General features: G+C 42.2%; 1 protein-coding gene across 2 annotated transcripts in view; it reads left to right on the top strand.

The window, feature by feature from the left end:
• The window catches only part of PRKG1 (protein kinase cGMP-dependent 1), an 837851-nt gene that overhangs the window by 766505 nt on the left and 47805 nt on the right, over positions 1-23541 (top strand). For both annotated transcript variants that reach the window (XM_066620308.1, XM_066620307.1), the window contains exon 10: positions 15198-15294. In XM_066620308.1, the coding sequence (XP_066476405.1) occupies positions 15198-15294 (97 nt within the window). The remainder of the gene's footprint in view (positions 1-15197; positions 15295-23541) is intronic.

The following is a 23541-nucleotide window of genomic DNA, read 5'->3' as shown; positions in this document are numbered from 1 at the left end:
TTCAACATTCCCAGTAGTGTGCTTAATACAGTTGTTCAACTGTTACTTTTTCTATACCTGTGTTGGCCAGATATTTCTTGAGGGCCTTGGGGATTGTGCCTAGTGCACAAGTGACAGTGGGGTAGTTTATTGTTGTTGATATAGTTCATCGCAGCCTATACTAGGCTGGTTAAATTCTGCTGTTTGGGAGCTAGTGAAGATCTGGAGAATCACAGAGATATCATAGGACTCTTGCTGTTCAAGCAACATTGTTTTCTGGAACTGAGCTGGTGTAAATTGCTCAAGGCCCATAATGTCAAGATGTTTCTTCAGACTTCTGAGCACTGCTCCAAGGGTTCCAATGACAATTGGCAAAATATTGACCTTCTCCCAGAGATGACCAAGTTCGACTTGTAGATCTTGATATCTTGTGATCTTTTCATATATTTTAGCTTCAATTGTGGTGTCTCTTGGGATTGCAATATCAATTATCCAAAATTGATTTTTCTTTTTGTCAATGACTGTTATATCTGGCATATTGTATTCTAGATGTTTATCTGTCTGTCATCTGAAATCTCCAAGAATCTTTTCTTGGTTGTTCCTGGTAATTTTATCAGGCTTATGATCCCAGGAATTTAGGTGTGAAGATAAATTGTATGGTTTGCAAAGATTTCAGCGAACCATTGCTGCAACTCTATCATGACGTTCTTTATAGTGAGTTTGGATGATATTACTACAGGCGTTGACCAGATGGTTGACTGTTTCATCTTTCATCTTACAAAGTCAACATTTGTTGTTCTCACTGATCTTCTGATTCTTTGCTTTGATATTATTTGTTGCAAGTGCCTGTTCCTGTGCAGCTAGGCTGAGACCTTCAAGTGTCAATTGTACATCCATTTCCAGTTATTTTCTTTATCAATTTTATTATCAATATCTTTCAAATTCTGCTCATGGTTTTACTATCCAGTTTTCAAGGTGTGTTTTGAACTTGAATGTTTTTTTAGTCTACTTTCTGTCACTTAAATAGGTTACCTTTAGAGACTTTGTCTAGTAGTCCTTCTCTTCTTGATGTAATCATCCAGTGCTCATTTTTCTTCCTCAACTGTTTGTTTAGCTTGTGTAAGACTTTTTCCACCTGATTTTCTTGGTAGATAAAGTCTATCAACATAATAATAACAATGTCTATCATCATCAGTGGTGTCACAGCCTGCCAGATGTTTGGACTAGGATTTTTGGATGCTCACTAGTTTGAACGCTACCAAGAGTTTAAGAATTGGTGAGGTATTGCTGTATAATGTTCAGAGTTCCTAGTAGTGTAGCTTGTTGCAGTTGTTCAGCAGTGCCTATAATGACCAGATATTTCTTAAGGGCCTTAGGGATTGCACCTAGTGCACCAATGACAATTGTTTCCTTTCCCCAAAGGTAGTATATTTCAATTTCCATGTCTTTGTATTTTGTGATCTTTTCCCATTGTTTTTCCTTGGTTTGATTATTTCCTGGGCTGGCCACATCAATAAGCATCCCTTGTTTCAACTCAGCTACAATTATATTGAGTATGTTGTGTTCCAATTTTTTATCGGTCTGGATTTTGAAATTCCACAAGATTTGGACCTGCTCATTTCCTACTACCTTTTCAAGCATGTGTTCCCACCATTTCTTTACTGATGTTATTCCATATTTTTTGTACACGTTCCAGTGGAACTGAACTTATGGCAACAGCAGCAACTTTATTGTGGTAATTTTTGTAATCAGTGTGTGTTATTTTACTGTACTCACAATGTGATCACTTGTTTCATCTTTTTCTTTACAGAGCCTACATTTGGCATCATTTGAGATCTTTTCCACTTTTGCCTTGATAACATTTGTTTGTAATGTCTTGTGCAACAAGTATCAGTCCCTCTTTTTTCAGTCTTCTATGCTGGAAGTGGACATTCCTGAGAACAATTCATTGATATAAAAGTTGTCTGGGAGTTGTGAGATGCCAGCATATCTATCATAGCCAATGGCAATTAATATATTTTGCCAGACTGTTAGTATTTTCCTCCTTTTACTTCATGGCACGTGGCACCATACTGGACAGCTTAGTTTTGGATTCTCTATTTATAGCCTACAGCTACAGTCAGCCACAACTGAACAAAACACCTCATCCCAGGACTATTATATTCTCTTCCTTCCCCTTTTGGTTGAGTAGCTTTGGGGCTGAAATTCCTTCTACACTAGCAGGAACCAGGTTTTAAGGGCCAGAACAATCAGCACCAGCGCTGAGCATTGCAAACATGCTGTACACTTACCGCTCAGCGACACCTAGCGCTGGCTCAGCCTGGGCGCCAGCTCAGCGCAAGCCTGAGTCCCTCCCAGTTCGACTTTTATTTCCTAACATTTCACCCACAACTATGGTGGGCACAGCGCAAGCCTGTGTCGAGCCAGTGCCAGGCGGAGGAGCGATGACTGCCACCCGGAACTCTGGATGAGTGCCGGGTGGCAGACAAGTAAGTCAAACGGGGGAGGTTTCCAGGGCAGGGAGGGTGGGGGAAGGCATGACAGGGGGAGGGAGCAGGGCAGGAAGCAGAGGGACCAGTAGAGCTCTGCTCCACAGGATCCATAGCCCTGTATTGGTCTTCCTGGCCCAACATGGGGCTGCTTTACTCTGCACTGGCTACATAACCAGTGCAGAGTCGAGTAGCCCCATTGCGGGGCTTCTTATCTTACCATCTTGGTACCGCTGCAGCCCTGGGCACTGGGCAGCTCAGGATTGGACTGTAAGTCATCCTTGGTAGCAGTGCCTGGGCATGAAAACAGTGCAAGGGAAGGTAAATAATTCTTTTCCTCACCTTTGTTAAAAGGGAGGATCAAAGCTAAATTTATAAGTCTCAGGATTATTGCCAAGAAAGAAAGAAAAATCACAGTGCAGCTGGACTTTTTAATCACATATTTGTTAAATGAGATCAGTAGAGGTTATAATTCTTGCTTTAGATGCTATTGCCTTATTTCCTTTTTAATTCAAAATCTCATTCCATAGAAGTAAGGTTCAATTCTGTCTGAAATGAGGATGCCCCACATTAGGCAAAAAATTACATCCCCCCCCCCCCCGAATTAATAGTATCTGAAAATCTTTCCTACTGTCTGTAAACCAATAAAGTAGAAGCAAGGCAAACATTTAACATAGTTCCTCTTAACATATAATCTAAGGCATTCATGGTGGATTCATGGTGGGCTTATTGGCTATGGTCTATGAAAATTTTTATTTCCTAACATTTCACCCACAGCTATGGTGGGCATTTCAAAGGACTAGAGGTGAGAAACACAGGCTGTTTGTCTCACCTCAGAGCAACTGACAATAACTGTCCACTGATCTTTTTCACTATGTGTGTGTTAAAGGACTATGTGCTTTCTTTCCACAGCCCAGTTCTTTTCCTGTTCCAAATTTCTGGATCCTAGCATTTCTAAGGGCTGGTAGCCAAGCATCACTGATGCTCAAAGTCTCCTCCTTCCTGTTCATATTGTTGCAGTGTTTTTGTATCTCTATCTCTTCCCTGTAAATTTGAGTATGGTATTGGGGGTTGTAGACAATATTTGTGCACATTGGAAAGCTATTTTATGGCCTGTCTTTGCCACGTGTTCAGCCACTGATGATTTGTCAACCTGTTGCAACTGACAGTGCCTCTTATGTTCCTTTACCCTGGTGTTCACGCTCCTTTTCATGGTGGCTATGTACATTTGACCACAACTACATGGGATTCTATAAACCCATGTCAGAGAGGGGGGGGGGGTCCTTTGCATCTTTTGTTGTTTGTAATATCTACTGTATTTTCTGAGTGGGCTTAAAGCTTGGTCTCAGAGTCTCCTTCTGCAGAATCCTACCTATGCAGTCTGTTGCATTCTTTATGTATGGGAGGAATAGTATAGTTCCTTTTGGTAATGTTAAATAAGTCTTGCAAACCTTTTGATGCCAGGATTTTAAATGTGATCTTATTCTTTGTATTTTATTGGTTATGTTCTGCATGTTAGTACTGTCTGGGTATATCTGCAAGTGGATAGGATAGTGTGGGGCCCCGGGTTGCGGGGGACCCTACGAGTTGTGAGAAACAGTGGTGGGACACCAGGGGTTCTGGCTTCAGTAGCAACGACCCAGCCACCAGGGCCTCAGAAAGGAGTGTGGGGCAAGAGGGTTGCTTCACCCTGGTCCTTCTCCCCACCTCCTGGCTTCTGGACTCCCAGCAAGTCCTGGCTCGCAGGCAGGCCAGCTTCTCCTCCAGCCGGCTGCCTAGCCTAGCCTTCATTCCTGGCCCTTTATGCTGGTGACAGCCCCTCCAGACCCCACCCCTTCCTCCTTGGAATGGCTAAAAGGTTGGGGCTTCGTGCTCTGCTTCTCTCTCCCTTTCCTGGCTCTCTCAGCTAGTGTTCCTCCCACAGCTGGCCTTGGGGTCTGCTTCCTCCTTGCCTTGAGCCCCACTCTTGCCCTGCAAGCAGCCTACTCCTACCAGGTCTCCCCCAAGTAGGTCAGGCGGACCCTGATAGATAGATTAGGACATTAATACAGTAGCAGAGGCTTCCTACCTTGCTATGATGGGAAGGAAAAGAATAAGACAAGGAGGTAAGCAAATAGAGGAACAAAGAGAGGAGGGATGCTAGAATGGACTGCATCCTTTCTTGTGCCTCCCCCAATCTGCCTAAATTGGCAGACTTTTAAGGAAATGAATATGAAAAACAAACAAGCAGTACACAGGGTCGATTTTTCTCAGGTCTCTTTAATGACTGAAGGAATACAGGAGCAGTAACAGTGGTGATCAGGGCAGTTCTACAACATGCCTAACCTGGAGTTGCTGCCATTGTGTTCTGTGACTTTGTGACCTTGCACACAACTCTGCTCATATTATCAAGCCAACACAAACTGACCTTTGGAAAGGCAGGCCTTTGACATCCATGTGAAGTTCTTTAGCTTTAGTCTTGCTGTCTCCCAGCTGGCTACAATTCCTATCTAGGTACAGCCTGCTACATGGTTAAATTAAGCTGTGCTGTTTATCTGGGAAGATACTATCCAACAGATGTCTAATGTTTCCCAACACATCTCGCTTATTTACTAGAACTAAACCCATAAACCTAAAGCAGGAGGGTAATTAGAAAGCTCAGTTCTCATTTATCATTTTATGCTGATGAGAGGTTAGAACTATGGTGCCTCTTAAATAAAACAGAAAATTCAAATATAAGGCTTGGAAAAGTGTTCCTCAAATCCTTTTCTTTGTGTTTGTCTATTACTGCATATAATTGCATTGGCATATACTTGTAGCAGGTCTTTGTCTTCAGTTGTTTTAGCAGATGTGCTGTGCTGTGTTTGATTATCATCACACTGAAGTATTACTCACAATTAACAATTTATTATAAGATGTAGTGTAAAACCAGGGCTTTGAAATTGGGACAAGAATGGGGAGTTGTTGTGAAAATAATCACACCAGCCAAAGCTGCCATCACAGCTACGAACCAGATGAAATGGCACAAAAAACAGGAGTTCTCATGCATGACCTTAAACAAAATTTGGGCCCAAGGAAAGCAGAAGTCAACAGTCATGGTCCCCTACCTGCCAGTTCAGGCCTAAGACAGAAATGGGAGGGGCCACTTTTACATTTATGGTTAGGATCCTCAGAGGGACCATTTCTCCTACAATCCTTCTTTTCCCCCCTCCCCCAATCTGCTGACATATCTAGATATCTAGAAATTGTTCTTCTTTTGACTTGATGGCAAGCAAATATTTGCATTTTATTCCTGTGGTCTGTTTTCTTGCTATGCCATTTTGACAGCTTCCTGGGAAAAAGAACTGGGAACCAGGGAGTAAAATTGAAAGAAACATGCTATTCAGCCTGCTGTACCTGATGTCTTTTCATAATGACATTCCATGATTGTCAGTTTTGACCAGTAGGAGGCAGGCTCTGCTGAAAGTCTTTCTGGAGACCCCCTTTAAAACTGCCCACTTTTCTGGTTTCTAACCATTTCTTTGCCTTAGCAGAAGTTGGCAGGCTTTTTTATTGCTGTGTAGGTAGATTAAACAAATTCTACAAGAGAAATATGAGGGGCTGATTTTCTTTCCTTACTCCCAGGTTTCTCTCAACCATTCTTTAAATAAGACAGCAATGAGGCAGCTCCATCCTTGATCATGGTGAGGAGAGTGTAGTGAATAGCAAGTGGGTGCTTTCCATGTTGCTAGTACTTCTGTCTGTTAAGGTCTTAAGAAGAGCTGAGCCAACTTTTTCCATCATCTTGCTCTGGGCTCAGTAGGAAGTAGAGCTTCCGACTGTTGATTAGCAAAGCAGCTCCTCTGCCTTATCTGGAAGCAACTCTGTTTCAAGGCCAGACCCTCCAGAGAGCCATAGTGACTCTCAGGTAAGTTTAAAACCTCCTTCCCTCTGGCAGCAGCATGATTGTGGTGATCATGTTGCTGCCTCCCCCCCCCCCAAAACAAACAAACAAAAACAAAACACTTAGCAGTTCCCAAAGTCTCCCTTAGATTTTGGGAACCACTGACCTAGGAGGACCCATGTAGGATCCAGGCTTCAGCTATGATGTAGGAAGTGATTCTTTCTCCCTTCCTGCTGCTCCCATTATTATGGAAACATCAATCTCAGGCAAACAATCACAAGGCAGAGGTGTCTCAAGAGAAGATAAGCTTTCTCATAATGCTTTGAGTTGTACATACATACATCTCTCACATATCTCTGAGATCTCTCCTCTGGAGAGTGAACTGAGCAGTCCCGTCCCCCTGCCATAGTCCCGTCCCCCCTGCCATTACACTGCATTTTTTCCACACTGGATTATTTTTTATAGGATACCACCTTATGGGTGAATACACTTTACATGGTTTTTAGAAAAAATACTGTTATGACTTTATGAAGTTTCTAAACTCCTAGCTGTCCCTTTTCTAACATAGGCACACCTGTCAATGTTGGCCCTCTCACAGAATTCCTATTTTGCATGCACGTTTATATAGTTTATTTTTCCTTAGTCACATTCTACAGTTCCTTTTCTAAATTTGCGCAACTGCAGCTGTCTGAACTGTGACACCTTACCTGTGATTTTCTAAATGCCAGGTTCTTCTTTCCTTTTTTCTTCACATAGACATACAATGCTTTGCTCTTTAATCCTTTCACAACTGTGTCCCTTTTTCTCTGAATATATATATAATTCTTTCCTAAAGATTGCTGATTTTCTTATATCACTTTGCAGCTATAGTTTAACCCCTCAGGGCGCAATCCTAACCAATTTTACGGCACTGGGGTAAGGGCAATACAACTCCGAGGTAAGGGAACAAACATTACCTTACCTTGAGGAGGCCTCCATGACTGCCCCCCCCAACTGCAGGATGCAACACCTGCCCCCCTGGCACAGCTATGCCAGTGCTGGAAATTTGGTTAGGATTGTGCCCTCAGGCTGCAATCCTAACCACAATTTCCTGAGAGTGAGCCCCATTGAACAAAATAGGGCTTACTTCTGGGTAGACCTGGTTAGGATTGTGCCCTTAGTCTCATAACTTGGGTTATGCTACATTTCAGTCTGTAACCCTCCTTTCTCATGCATGAACTACAACATTTATGAACGGTTAATTGTAGGGGTGTTTTTTTTTAGACCACTTGTCTTTTTCAGCAGTATCCAACTGTCTCCCAATTGCCAATTTCCTCCCTCCAACCCCACTTCTTGCTTGCATCACTATCAGGGCTTTTGTCTTTTTATATTTATTCTGTTTTATATTGCTATGACAAATAGTATCACAATAAAAATGCATTGCTACTACCTGTACTTCTGTTTATACTGTTCTGCTCCTTTGGAGGGAGAATTGCTTCATGTGCAGTTTGCATAGGGAAGGAGTAAGGATTATTTTGACTCGTTTTTTTACTAGGTAATATTTTTCTGCATACCTGAGGGTTTTCTCAACCATGCAAAACCCCTTAACTCAGTGTTTCTCACTCTTTTAGCTCCGGGACCCACTTTTTAGAATGAAAATCTGTCAGGACCCACCAAAAGTGATGTCATGACCGGAAGTGACATCATCAAGCAGGAACATTTTTAACAATCTAGGCTGCAATCCTATCAACACATACCCAAGAGTAAGCCCCATTGACTATCATTGTTAAAAGCATATAAAAGTAGCCTGTTAAAAATACAGATCTGTAACATTTCCCCAAATGCAGTCACATACCATGGTAGCATCAAGCCTAATATATTAAAAATAAAATATTGAAATGAACGGGGACCCACCTGAAATTGGTTTGCAACCCACCTAGTGGGTCCTGAGTTTGCGAACCCTAGTGGGTCCACAGTTTGAGAAACACTGCCTTAACTCATCAGTAAGTGACCCTGTTTCACTGCCCTGTTGGTTGCCATGAAACCATCATGTTTGCTATTGGGCTAGTTGTTTAGTTGTTATGATAACTTGTTTTAAGAGCTTGTTAGCTGATTGGGTTTCCTATTTCAACAGAGTTCAGCCCAGGTGAAATAGAAACACTTCATTGCCCGGGAAACAGTAAAGGGGAAGCTGTTCTTTAAGTTGCTGCTGCTGCTGGTAGTTTCCATTGTTTCCTAGCTACTGAGGTGCTTCAGTTTTGCTTGACCTGAGATCTGTGGGGCCTCTTCATTGCTTTGTAACACCTTCTTCTTTGAACTTATGAAGATAAACACTTTTTTATTTATCTTTGTTGAAGAAAAAAACTCTTCACCAATGGGATGGACTCTGCCTCAAGTACAAATCACATATCTTATATACTTTTCAAGAAAGAAAATACAGAAAGAAAAAAATAAATAAAAAGGACACACAGCAACATTACATCAAAGTTTTACAGACATTTTTTATCTTATAAGAACAGTTTCAATGGTTTGTGTTGTTTTCCTCTTAAAGCTAAGGTCTATTTGCAGCTTCTTTATCTGGACACAAGTTTTACAGGTCGTGCCACTCTATCCGTGGATCAGGACCTGCAGTTTTAACTAACTGTGGTTCTGAACTTGAAGATTTGGCCCAATCTGGACCATACCCCAAACCCTCAGGAGGCCTTCTAAGGCCTCCAGAAGGCTGAAAATAATCACTTCCTGTTTTCAGCCTAAACCTAAATAAGTGACTATTTTTGTACTGGAGGCTTTCTGAAAATTGTCACTTCTGGTTTTTGGCTAAAAACCAGAAGTGACAATTTTCGGCCTTCTGGAGTCCTCAGAAGGTCCACCAGATGTGACAGGAGCACAGCTTAGGTTGTGTCCGGAGGGTATGAAGTGCCCTGATTTGATTATCCGCAGGTTTTGGCATCCATAGGGGTTCAGGGAATGGAACCCCTGTGAATGCTGAGGCATGACTGAACATGCCAACTAGTGCCAACTAGCAAAAAACCAACTAGTGCCAGTGTCTTTTGCTAGTAACTCAAATTTGATCAGTCCTCAATTTAGGTTCTTAGATAGGACATTTTTAGCCGGCCTTTCCACCCTTTTATAGGAGCTAAAGGGCGCAATCCTAACCCCTTGTCAGTGCTTTCCAGCACTGACATAAGGGCAATGCAGCTCCAAGGTAATGTTCCCTTACTTTGAGGAGGCCTCCATGAGTGACACCCAACTGCAGGATACAGAACATGTTCCACTGGCACAGTTATGCAAGTGCTGGAAAGCACTGACATAAGGGGTTAGGATTGCACCCAAAGCCTGTTTATAATAGATCAGTAAATAATTAAAAACACACCACACATCAAACAGTAAGCAAAATAATACCAATCACCAAAACAATAAAGAGCAGTTGACAGAAATTAGAGCCAAAAAAGCATTTATCAGAAGTTGGATGAAACCAAAACATCTTATAACCTTTATGGAAGGCCAGCAGAGAGGGAATAATTTTAATCTTCCAAGGCAGAGAAAACTTCTAAAGGTTTTCCCACAACTGAGAAAGCCCTTTTGCAGGTTGTGCCAACTGAACACAAAAGGTGACAGTGATCACAACAGGGTCACTTAAGATGACTTCCCAGGATAGGCAGTTTTATGTGGGGAGAGACAGTCCTTCAAGTAACTAGGTCCCAACCCATTTAGGACTAAATGGAGTCATTTTCAGCCGAATAGTGATCTGGCGCCTCTTAAAGAAACCATCCCTTGGCTCTAATATATTAGACAAGTTATGTCCAGTCTCCAACGTATCATTCTTTTTTATAATCTGTGTGGAACAACTAGAGGAAGTCCTGTGGGCAGAGCACTTAATTAGGGTTATGGAGGCACAACAGACAATCACAAGTCCTCCTTGTAAAACTGATGGATAGGAGACATTAGTCCGCCAAATGGGCAGTGTTTCAACCTGAGCTTCAGCCAGGGCCTCCTGTAACATCAGTCCTGTAAACTGGGGGTGATGAAAGAAGAGTCAAACCTGGGATGTGGATCCTGAGAAAGAGCATTGGATGAGATATCATTCAGAGGGTGGCCATGAACTGTGCCTCAATAATCTTGAATGTCATTGTCCCAATCTGCCCTGGGTGCCAGGGTCCTGTTCCTTCTCCTGTTGCTCCAGGTACACCACATCATGTCAGATTTTCATGTGAATAGCATGAACCTCTGAATCCTTCTAGGCTGTAATCCTAATCAGAAAGGATTACTTGGGAACCAATTGCAGTTCAGATCATTTCTGTGTAAACAGGGTGGATATCAGACTTTCCAAAACAAAGCACAGAGATGGGACAGCTAACATGTGTTCTCTGTGACAGTGACCACAAGGAGATTAGTAATTTTACTAAACTGCATGACAATGACTCTACATTACCAACAGAAAATATCAGATATGATAGAAAGTACAAAAATAATAGCAGAATTAAATAAGTCTGTAAATTTCATAATACCCTGCTTGACAAGGTATAAACCTACCACAATATGTTCCCCATCTTTTAGATATAAAGAGAGTTGTAAGTTGATTTTCATTTGGTAGTCCTGTAGGTTTTGCCTGCCCCCTTAATATGCACATCATGGCAAGTGCAAAATGATCAATAAGGAACCCTGTCAGACAAGGTTATTCCATGCCCCACTACAGCCTCAGTGCTGATTAACTTACAAAATCAGAGGCAGTGCAGTGGCCAGACACACAAGGTTATTGGGAGAATCTAGTGACAATATAAATAGTAAAGCTGAGTTGAAATCATTTGACATCAGGACTTTTATAGGTCCCTACATTGTTTTCATTGTTTTCATTCATTTCCCTACATCTTTCATTGTTGTGGTTCTGTTAATCTGTATATCAGATCATCTGATTTTTTTGCCAAAGCCTGCTTTTTTCCGCACTCGCGTTCTAGGGCAAGCATCAGGGAGCAGTGTGATGGGACACTTGCTATTGCCTATGTCCCAGGAAGTCAGAGCCCCACCCCCAAATTGTGGCTGGATGATGCCATGAACTTGATCTACAGAAGATTAATCAGTGCATACCACTACAAAAAGAAATTCAACCTCAGCCATCTAGTAACCCAGAAGGGGCAGGTTCCGGTTGAAATGGTAGGATCAGTGAGGAGCATCCACTACTACTGGAGTAGCTGGAGCTCCCTCTCCCTCCAAGTTCATCCATGGCTTGTACAGAGCCTCACTAATCAAGAGGCCCATAAAATCCTGGCGCTGACCTTCCACCATCCGTCCAAAACAAGTCCCCCCCCAAAAGAGAACTCTAGCAAATGCTTCAAAAGGGAGAAGTTAAATGAGTTACATTTCATTTCTGAACCAGATGAGATTCTAAAATGCAACAGATATAACTTACTGCTTATATACATAAATAAAATGAGCGTAGAGAGGAATATGCATGAAAATCAGTAACAATCTGACATTTTATTTGGATTGTAGCACTTTGAATGACAGATTATCATGTGAATGGCTGAAGCCATAACCTCAAAGTCACTTCTAGCATAATGACTTAAGATAGCTCTGTTGCCATTTAACATGGCAAGAGACAAATTCAAACATTCAGGGCAACTTTATATTTGTTATGCATGTGCTTGTCCCATTCGCTTAGAAAGTGGGGCTAGAAAGAAGATCTGCTTTTTATATCAAAATGTTTGTACAGCAAAGCAGAGCAAAAAATCTCTCTCCTCCCTCTCAACTTGCTTTACCATGTTCAGCTTCTTTAAGCAATTTTCACCCTACTTGGCTCACTTCTGGTGAGCAGGATGAGGAAAACTGCAGAAAAGCAGCTGAGCACTAAGGAATCCAGGCTATTTGGAGGACCATTTCTTCTCATATCTACCCATCTGTAGAAACCTTTGAGAGAGGCCCTCTTATCTGCCCCACTGATTTCTGATGTTTGGGGGTTGGGACCAGGACACAGCCTTCTCCACTTTAATCACTCCCATTTCATATCCAGGAAACTCCCTTCCCTAGAGAGGTGCCTGAGGCCCTTTTATTGGTGACCTTTTGACTAGTGCAGCAGTTCTCAAACTGTGAGTTTAGGACCCACCAGTATGTTGTGATCGAAATTTTGGTGGTTTGCAAAACTGATAGGGCAGAATAGGTTATGTGCATCAAGGGTTAAACAAGCTGCTGTGTGGGGGTGGGAGGGCACTGCTGCCCATTCACCATTATAGCCATACCCCATGGCATTTATAAATCAGGCAGCAGCATCTAAAAGAGGGGTGTAAAAAAGTGTTTATTTCTGGTCATGACCTGCTTAATGACATCACTTCCAGTCCTCAGCAGGCATCGTGCATGCTGTTCGGCTTTCTATATGAAACAAGTTTAACACCCTTGCTCTAAAACATTTGGGAACCACTAGTCAAGAGGCTAAAACTGTTGTTCTTAGGAGCAAACCCTGTTGTCTGCAGGGTTTTTTGTTTTGTTTTGTTAGGGTGGATATTTTAGTGCTGCCTTGACTCGTTCGCTGCTGCTTTTATTGTTATTGTGCCATTCTGTTTTACCTTGATATACTGTTATTCTTTAATGTGAGTTTAAATTGCTGTGAGCCCCCTTGTGAGCCCTTTCAGGAGATTAAAGATGGGATATAAATCCTTTCTCTAATAACTAAAGTGGGGGCAGAGAGGGCACTTTTGCTTCTCTTCCCTCTCATACTCCTTGTGGTCTAAAAAGTAAACTCTTCACTTCTGTTATACAGACAAATGGGGCAAACTTGTGTTTAATATGGATGACCTAAACATCAGGTGGGGCTCTGATGTGTTTATTTTTGCTGGCCATGATGCCAGCAACAGAGAGAGTCTTTTTTTGGTTGTGTGGTATCTTCTGTTGATATCCTTCAGAGTACATGTGGATGCATGTGGTCCATGTTCTATCAAAAAATATCAATACTGCACATAGTTAATACAAATGCCACTAGCACCAAACATCCTTTAGAATTCCTATTTGCATATCAATGATAATAAAACAGTCATTAGCCAGAATCTCCATGAGGCCAACTGAGGCAGTTAGCTCAGGCAGCAGATTGACAGAGGGAACCCACCTCTGTTCCTGACTTTCCTTCTCTGCTTCATTCCACTCCCTGGATTAAAAAAAGGGAAGCAGCACGGCAGAGAAGAGAAAGCACTTTGCTGTAGTCCACAACTCTCCTCTTCTCTCCTCTCTTCTACACTTCCTCTTCCTCTCCACCCCCTCTTACTTTTCTAATCCATGCAAGTGGGAGGACCAAAGGCTGGAACATCACTGGGTAAGGGTAAACAGCATTTGGTACGCTACTGGCAGTCTTGGGCCAGTCCTATAGACACCATGTAACTTATAGCCCAATCCTACCTAACTCCCCCTGCCAATGCAGGTGCACTGAGGGTTGGTTGCATCCTAGAGTAGGGGGTCAGTTGAAGAGGCTTCCTCAGGGTAACCCTCCCACCCGACCCTGAAATTCCCCCATTCCTTCCCTTCCCAGTCCCGTTCTGCCCACCAACTATCCCTTCCACCATTGACAGCTGGCTCCACTAGTCACATCTCAGGACCGCCAGTTATTGCTCTGGTGGCCATGGAAGTGATGTTCTGTTGGTATAAAACAAGTTCTGCCTGCAAGGCAGCCAGATAGGATTGGGCTGTAATTCTATGGATTTCTCAGACAGTGTGGAAAACAGCTTTAGAAAGATAGAGGAGAAGTACTGGTCTGAAGTTTTGTTTTTTGCATCCAATCATGCAAAAGCACCTAATGTAAGGTGTGGTGGGTTTTGTTCCCTGAGTGACTGCACATAAATCAATTGTGTCTAAATTCAGTTTAAATAAATGGGGCAAAAGGATATGTGCAATCATTCTCTACTCTTCTGTGCCCTCTCATTAGTCCATTATGACTTGATAAGCAGTCTGTTTTAGAATACCTGGAAAACCATTCTCTTCTTGAATAGTAGACCTTACCGTCATGTACAGTTCTAAAGAACAAAGGTCGGGCTTGAAGGGTTGCACATGCATTGGGTCATTTTTCTGGCAGCTGAATACTTCCCAGATCAAACTTCAGTAAGTGGGTAGAACCTGTTCTTCCAGTTACCCTCTTAGCCTTTCTAAAAATACTGTAATCCATGGGTATGCCCATGGGAGGCTTACTTTTGGCATGTGTCAACTTCACATGGCTTGCATAGTTAGTACTGTGTATGCTTTTATTACAAGCAAGTCTGTGCACAGGCTAAAGACTCCGCTTCTGGATTTTGGGACCACAAGCTTTGGAATTTGTCTGCTAAATTTCTAAATGTAGGAGAAGGAAAATGCTCTTTTAGAAATGTTAATGAGTGTTTTGAAATAATTTCTTTCAGACATCCATACACCAGTTCTCAGTTTATTGGATCTGATTTCATAAAACCTGGCCGTGATTTCTCTCCAGGGACCTTAATGATCTTGCCACTTTCAATAAACATTTATAGAAACTCTGCCAGCTTGTGGATAAGGGAAACTCATATGAAAGACTTTATCTTCCAAAAATACTGAAAGGGGGGAAAAATTGCCAAAAAGCCTCACCAGAAGATTAACAGAAACTGTCAAGATGTAGCATTCAATTGATAACTGAAATTGAATTATAGCACAAGTCATTTGCATTGCAGACATGCTGTTGGCACATTTGGTTCTTTTATTTTGAAAAAAAATGCAAAAAGGTTTACTGTGTGGATCTGGGACCAATAAAACAATAGGCAAGAAAATCAAGACACTTTAAGAGGCAAGATGGAAATTAAAATGGTAAACTCCATTCAACGTTCATGTCATCCAGGAACAGAATTACATGGTACTCATGTTTGCACCTCTAAGAAATTTCCATTTTTTCGCATCAAAAAATCCAGATACGAAGCCGAAGCTGCCTTCTTCGCCAACCTGAAACTGTCTGACTTCAACATCATTGACACCCTTGGAGTGGGAGGTTTTGGAAGAGTTGAGCTGGTAGGTAACAGTTCTTTTTGTAAACAGTTTGTGATTTTGTTTTGCTTCTTGGGTGGGGCTGGTGAAAGGTTTTTAATCTTTCCTTCTTATTGTACCTGGAGAAAAAAATGTCTCTTAGGCTACAATCATATGCACACTTACATGGGAGTAGATCCTATAGAACACAGTGGCACTTCCTTCCGAGTAAACATGCATAGGATCATATTGTGAAAGCAGGATTGTAAAAGAAGTGATAAACTTTACAGTGCTTGAAACCCTGTCACTTGCCTGGTAAGTCTGGATTTATCACTCTCCCATATTTTATATTTGTGTTTTAACAGTTTTAACAAAAGTTTATGTTTCTGTTTTCCCCCACAATGAGGGTAAAAAAAAAGTACAACCAATATATTAAAATAAAAACTCACATAAAAATAAATAAAACTTTCTCTGATAAAATTTCAGAGTAACTATTTTGTGCTTAATGCTATTTTGTTTGCTCTGTTGCTGGTCTTTGCTATTGAGTTAAAAATATTTTTCTCCCACTTGAAACTGAATTATAAAATAGCTAAACATTTCACTGAAAGATATGACAAAGAAAAATGGCAGTAATAAAGAAGTAATCTGGTCTGTTCTTATTCAATTTATTTGTAAAATATACACATAGACTAGATGCACAAAATTGGAATCAGGTGCTGAAGATAAACTTTGCATGAGATTAGTTATTAACCTTTTTTAAAAAAAATGCATAAAATTGCATTCTACAGCTCAAGTTCAGGCTTAAAATTGAAATGTATGTGTTCTATTAAATATTAATATTGCACTGACTCCAACTTTCAGTCCCATCCTAACCAACCTTCCAGTGCTGATGCAGCCACAATGCAGTCCCCAGGTGAACAAATGCTCTCTTACCTTAAGGAGACCTCTGTTACTTTTTCTTCACAACAGGATGCAGTACATGCATGTTGGCATGGCTGTATCGGCTCTGTAAAGTTAGTTAAGATTGGACTCTTTGCCCCCAGTTTAGGGCCCAATCCAATCCAATTTTCCAGTGCCGGTGCAGCTGTGCCAATGGGGCATGCACTGCATCTTCTGGTGGAGCAGCAGTCATAGAGATCTCCTTAAGGTATAGGAATACTTGTTCCCTTACTTTGGGACTATACTGCGGCTGCATCAGTGCTGGAAAATTGGATAGGACTGAACCCTTACAGAGGAAGATAATTGAAGCTCAAAGAGCAAGGGAAAGTGTGGGTGCATGAAGGCTAAGCACAACATGTGAAACGATAGAATGTCTTTACTGTTTATATGGTGTGGAAGTTAAGGAGGTCACAGTAACTTACAATTAACATGTATCCTTTTTTGTTTGTTTGTATGGTGTAGGAGTGAATTGTGAGCACCTTAACAATTCTCTTAAATGGAAGGCTTTTTTAAACCTAGAATTAGTTTTTGAGAGAGAAATTCACTGAGGTTGCAATCATGTCTGAATGCACATACCTGAGAGTAAGTCATACTGAACACAGTGGGACATATTTCTGAGTAAACATGAATAGGAATGCAGTGTGAATAAATTAATAGGGAGAGATTACCCACTCTCACTCTATAATAGCACTTGTGCTTTAACTTATCGAGATAACTTCACGTTCTCTCAGTTACATCATGATATTTTTCTTATAATAAGAAGGTATGCCCTTCTTATTGTCATCCCCATCTTATTCCTGTTTTATAAAGGTTTGTCTAGTAGTTCCAAAACTGTACTGGTCATACAATGTAGTCAATTCTGTTTTATATTCAGTGGAAGGGGAGCTGAAGCAGAGTAGCTTCTGACAGCTGCAAACTCACTTGGAACACTCAAACACATGATGCGGCCTGCTCACGTACTGTGAAATAAATAACACTATTTTCAAACACATCTAGGCAAAAGACACTACACATCCACTGTTCGCAGATGGAGCTGCAACATGCTACACACAAACAGGCACTGGAACATAACCACACAGTCAGATTTCCTGTGGATCAGGAAACTATCTTGGCTTCATGCTGAATAAAGTGAATGTGACTGCATAATCTGTATAAACTCCTATCTGTATAATCTGAAATATTATTACAGGTTGAGGATCTCCTTTTCTGAAATTCCAAAATGCTCCAACATCCAAAAGTTTTTGTCCATTGTTTGCTGTTGCTGTTGTTTAACAGCTGCTACAAGTATTCTAGTTCTACATAGGGCGCAATCCTAACCCCTTATGTCAGTGCTTTCCAGAACTGACATAAGGGCAATGCAACTCCAAGGTAAGGGAACAAACATCCTCTTACTTTGAGGAGGCCTCCATGAGTGACACCCAACTGCAGGATGCAGCACATGTCCCATTGGCACCACTAGGCCAGTGCTGGAAAGCACTGACATAAGGGGTTACAGTTGCATTCTTAGTTATCCTGAACACATTATTTTTTCACTGTATTAATAGTGTGTAATTTTTTTTTTACTGTTAAGTATGAATAAGACTTGGGTCCATCCCCAAGGTATCTCATTATATATATGCTACTATTCCAAAATCTGAGACACTTCTGGTCCCAAGCATTTTGGATAAGGAATACCCAGCCTGTATTAGTTGGGTGACTCATTTGTGAGATCATGTGAATAACGGATTTATAGCCGCATTGAGGTCTCCCTGTCATATGACACTGGTCAGAGTCTTAGGAACTCCTTTAAGATATGTACAGTGCAGTAAACAAATTAACTGCTGCCTTTGCAAAAGTCAAGGGATAGCCCTTCCATAAAAGTAAGGCAAGCAGACATTTGTGACCTATTAACAGCTTCTTCTCAGGATACACTAGCACATGTGGGCATCGTCCAGAAGTCCAACACGGTGCCTCCAGAATAACTTTCAGACTAAGAGCTTCATTCAGCAGACCATAATCCAAAGACCGACCTGCATAACATATTCTTCAAAAAGCAGCCTCATAATACTGCATTTGAAACAGAGTGGGGTTTCAGGAGAGAATGTGATAGGGCATGGAAACCTGCTGTTCCTATAAAGAAGTCAAATTCTATCGGGTATATTCAAGAACTTGAACATTTTTCAAGCTGTTCATTTATGACATTTTTGCTCTCCCCTTCTCCCCATGGGGACCCATGGCAGCTTACAAAAAACTAAACTTTAAATCAGCAGAAACATCACCTGATGCCATCCCTCCCCGTTCTCAACTGCTGTTTAGATCCTAGAGAGTGATTCAGAAAAAGGAAGGGCAGTAGTAGCAGCTGAAGGTAGGGAACTTAGGTGCAACCCGTTCTCCTCCTTATTCACTTTCTAGGCTTTGGTTAGCAATCAAGAAGGGAATGGGATGGCAGTGGCATTCTGACTCTTGCCCAGTAGACACTTCTGAAATCCCTATCCACCCACCCAGGTTGCTTTCCAGCTTGGAGAGTGATCCAGAGATATGGTGATGGCAGCACATAGGGCTAACATATGCCTCCCCCAAGGGACGTGGCCAGAGGCACCTCTCAGATGCACTTGTGGTTTAGGTTGCCCCTTACTCTATAACTTCTCCCTCTCCATCACACACTGGCATCACAGCCAAGAGCATCAAGTCTGAAGTTCAGGGAGTCTGCAGTACCAAGGAGTGTGTGTATAGATATATTTAAGTCCTGTATGTATTTGTCTAAATTTCTATTGTATGTGCAGTGCAACCCTATCTTGCTCTGGAACAGGCAGGCCAGGGTGCCTGCACTGTATCCAGCGCAAGATAGGGGCCCAAAGTGGCTCAGCTGAAGGTAAGGGGAAACTATTCCCCTTATGCCCAGGTAAGCCATCGCAGCCCCAATGGGTCTCCTCGGACTTGTATCACTTCCAAGGTAGCATATGTCCAAGGAGAGCGCTGCTCCGCACTGCTCAGGATGGGGTCTAGGATCCAGCATATCTGCTGGGTCCAAGCCCCGTCTCCCACTCCCCACCCACCCCTGGGACCGCTCTCTGCTCGCCCTCTCCCCACCCCAGAATGCCTCCCTCCCATCACCTCCCTGTCTCCTCCCCGCTCTCCCCAGACCCTTGCGAAGGCCAAGCTTGGCTGACATAAGCCTCCTCTGTCAAGTTGGTGCGGAGGCTGGATTCAACCTCTGTGGGCTGGTGCACATTCCTACGCCAGTCCAGCCAGCTCTCCAGGAGGCACAAATGTGCTGACCCTCCTGGGCCGGCGCAAGGGACTTGCACCTGCCCAAGGTGTAGTTTGGATTGCGCCCTTAGTGTTGCAGTTACTGGAAAATTGTTCTTGCCTGCCTACCTACCTAGAATTGAAGGAACAGAGAGCGTTTAAAATTAAAATAAATAAGCAATCAATATGACATGTTTCTGTATTGGTCTGCATTTATTCTGCAACATATAAAGAAAATCCATGTTCATCTTTGTATGCAGAGTATGTGGTATGCAGAGTAGTATTTAAAATATTGTAAAATACCACCATAAGCAACCACTAGCAAACTCTGGCATAACTCTGATCAAGTAAAAAGCATTTCTTTGAAAAATGCTGTTTATAGAACTACCTTGAATTTTGTGGTGGGAATTTTTCAGTCCCCAAGGTATGACTCTTTGGTCAGGTAATCAGTAGTGTGGTTGAAAACTGGAATGTCGGTGATTCAGTATTAATACTGGCTGACTATCAAGAATGCAGTGGCCTATAGTTTAGTTCAACTTTCAGATGTGGTTTGTGTAAGTACTCAGACAGTGCTCCAGCCACCTCTGTGAGCATTGGTTGCTTTGAGAATGCATTCCCCGAACCAATTTAGATGCTAGTTCATGTCAACAAAACAAGACAGACTTTTAAATAATTGTCAATTCAAAGAAGATTAGAGTGGTATTTGGAGGGAGGATTTAGGGTTTTCTTTAGCAGCAAAAAGTCACATCATAGTCAGCCACATTATAAAACTTGTGCAGTAAAAAATGTGACCTGTCAGAAGCAGTAGTAGGGTCTTCTCCTGTGTAATTTGTTTGTCTTTATAAGTTAGTATGCATTTTCAGTAGACCTATATTACTATTCATGGAGTTTCCTGTTTTTGTTTTTTTTAAGGAATCTGACCTTAGTCTCATATTACATTTTCTCTCAGTGAATACTCTTTTTGTCCTTTTCTTTACCTCAGATGGTTGGCAGTATTCATAAGGATCTTGTGGAAAGAGAGGGGGAAAAAACTTGTTAAATGTTCAGGCAAAAGGAGAACATAAAGAGTTCCCAGGTTTGGGTTTGACGTGGAATGAATCATAAATTCTTTCCACACAATGTGATTCCACTAAATACACATCCAGCTCCCAAGAGGGAAACTGTGGTACTATAAATGAAAGGGAACTGTCTTTGTTCCTGCAGCACTTTTTGTCTCCCAAAGGGAAAGTTTTGCAGCTACAATCCCATAACTGATTTTCAGAGCCTGGGGAGATAGAGCTGGGGCAAACCCAAAAGAGTAATTTGATTCTCATAGAAGCCATGAGGGGAAATTACATGAGGCCAGGGCGAAAAACAGGGGAGCTGATGTTTGCAAGCTGTCAGTCCAAACACTTAAGCTTGGTGCAGTCCCCTTGGAACTCTACATGCTCACTATGACACCGGATTCCAGAGTGTAAAAGGGATCAGGAGAATAGGCAGAGATAACTGACAGAAACAGAGACCCTAAGGCAAGCATTTCTATTGGCAGAAATAACTTTGGAATTGCATCTGACTATGCTTTGCAAAATCTGTCTCTAAACTATGCTTCCCACAAAGGAAAGGAATTCTATTTTTTAATACATATAGCGCCCAGCATTCCATGACTGCAGTGTTTCTCAGATTGTGGGTTGGGACCCACTAGGTTGGTTGCGAGCCAATTTCAGGTAGGTTCCCATTCATTTCAATATTTTATTTTTAATATTAGACTTGATGCTACCATGGTATGTGACTGCATTTGGGAAAATGTTTCAGACCTGTACTTTTAAGCTACCATGCATATTATTTTAATAATAGTAGTAAATGGGACTTACTCCTGGGTAAATGTGGTAGGATTGCAGCCTGTTAAAAATGTTCCTGCTTGATGATGTCACTTCCAGTAATGACAACAGAATGGGGCTGAATTTATGTCTTCATAAAAAATAGAATACTCTGCCTTTTTGCCTCACTTATTATGATTTTTGTTTTTAACAAAACAAAACAGTAAAAGGATAGTTTGGGCTGTCTTTGATCTACACATTTTTCAGACTTAGGCCCAAATCCTTACCAGCTTTCCAGCACTGGCATAGCTGTGTCAGTGAGCCGTGTGCTGCATCCTGCAGTTGGGTGGCACTCACAGAGGCCTCCTCAATGTAAGGAAAATGTTTGTTCCCTTACCTCGGAGTTGCATTGCCCTTATATCAGCGCTGAAAGGATTGCTTCCTTGGTGGCATCCCTAAGGCTACTATTGTAAATCTTAACTGAGTCTGCCAAGTAAGTGGAGGCTATTCCAAGAAATGTCTGTCTCATGTTTCCGTCCAAAGACAAAATAAAAGGAAGTAATAGAAGACAGCCAGACATCCTGTTTTAACAGCTAGAACTCCACAGAAAGAAACATAAGCTTTCTTGCTTTTTGACTAAGAGATTACCTGTATCAAGGGCAGGCAAACCTTTTGACCTGAGGGCCACACTGAACAACAGGAATTGTATTGAGGCTAATAGTATATATTTACTTATTAATAAATTACTTATATCACAACTTTCCTCTCCTGAGAAAGGCAGTGCTCAAGGCAACTGAATTCCATGTAAAAGCAATAAAACAATTAAACAGAAATAAAAAGCAGGCATCAGTAGGATACAGTATTTTATTTAAAGGATTTCCGAGCCTTTCTTCCGACAAGATCAATCAAGGCAGCTGTTCAAATTCACTCTCCCAGACAATAAATCATACACGTGTACGATTTATACGAGCACACACATGGTGACATGCACCCTACCAAGATTTGCAATCCATGATCCAGTTTCTTCCCCCAGACCCCAGTTAATCATGTACAACTTGAAGCACAAGTGCACATGCAAGCACTCCACACCCCTCCAGTGCATCCCCTTTCTCAGGGGAGACAGTTGCATTCACCATTGTCCAACAAGGGTCAGGACTGACAGAGCAACCAACCATTGCCCACATGGCAGGGAAGCTAGTGCAGCCAATAGAAAAGGCTCAAGGTGGCCCCCACCAGCTTTACCAAAGAGAGACAGCAATGACCAGCAGCAGCAAATGATGTTTGCATACTCCTCTTCCTGCTTTTTAGCTGATTTAAGGTAGATGTGTACAGCTGCCAATAGCAGTGTACATGTGCAAGTGGGCATTCTTGGGCACAGGGGGCATTGCGGCAAGTTTGAGGACTGGATTAGAAGCAGCGTCACAAGAAGTCAGAGGATTGGGTTGGAGGTTGTCACGGGTCAGAGTTGCCTATGTCTGATCTGCACTTCCTTGACAGTGTCTGTCTTCTCCCAAGAGAGCGACTCAACGTTGCAGGGGCTGGGGAAGGGCATGTAAGGGGACCCTGGGCTCTGCCTGTGAGGAAACATGAACTCATTGTGAGAAGAGGTTGCTTAGAAGGAGTTTATTTAGAAATTTACCCTCTTGTGGCCCTGTAATATTTCTGCTGGCGCCTTGTTGTCTTGCCATCTGTCCTGTCGTCCTGGGAGGTCCCCGTATCCTTTTTGTTTTAGATGGAGCTCCTCTGCCTCAGCTGGCAGGAAACAGGGCCAGAGGCCTCCATTACCCAGCTACAGCACCCTGGGTAATGTCCAGGGCTGGGCCCCAGGGCCGAAAAGGCCTGGAAGTACTTCAGACTCTCTGGCAAAAAAGGATGTGTCATTGCAGGGACCAGCCATCGAGCAATTGGCTTGTTCCTTCTTATCTTAGTCATATCATTTAGTCATCCTTTCCATGGCTGTCTCCTTGTAAGTTAAGTCCATGTATTATATGCCATATGCTAAATCAGGGGTGCCCAAACCCCGGCCCTGGGGCCACTTGCGGCCCTCGAGGACTCCCAGTTTGGCCCTCAGGGAGCCCCCAGTCTTCAATGAGCCTCTTGCCCTCCAGATTCTTGCTGGAGCCTACCCTGGCCTGATGCAACTGCTCTCAGCACGACAGCCAACTGTTTGACTTCTCACGTGAGCTTTGGGACGAAGGCTCCCTCCACTGCTTGCAGTTTCACATCTGTGATGCAGCAGCAACAGCAAAGGAAAGGCTGACTTTGCAAGACTTTCATTCATCTATATAAGTTCCATCTCCAATATATTCATTTATGTAAATTTATTCAA

This window comes from Tiliqua scincoides, chromosome 3, assembly GCF_035046505.1.
Source record: "Tiliqua scincoides isolate rTilSci1 chromosome 3, rTilSci1.hap2, whole genome shotgun sequence".
Lineage (NCBI taxonomy): Eukaryota > Metazoa > Chordata > Lepidosauria > Squamata > Scincidae > Tiliqua > Tiliqua scincoides.
This window is presented reverse-complemented; position numbering and strand designations above follow the sequence as displayed.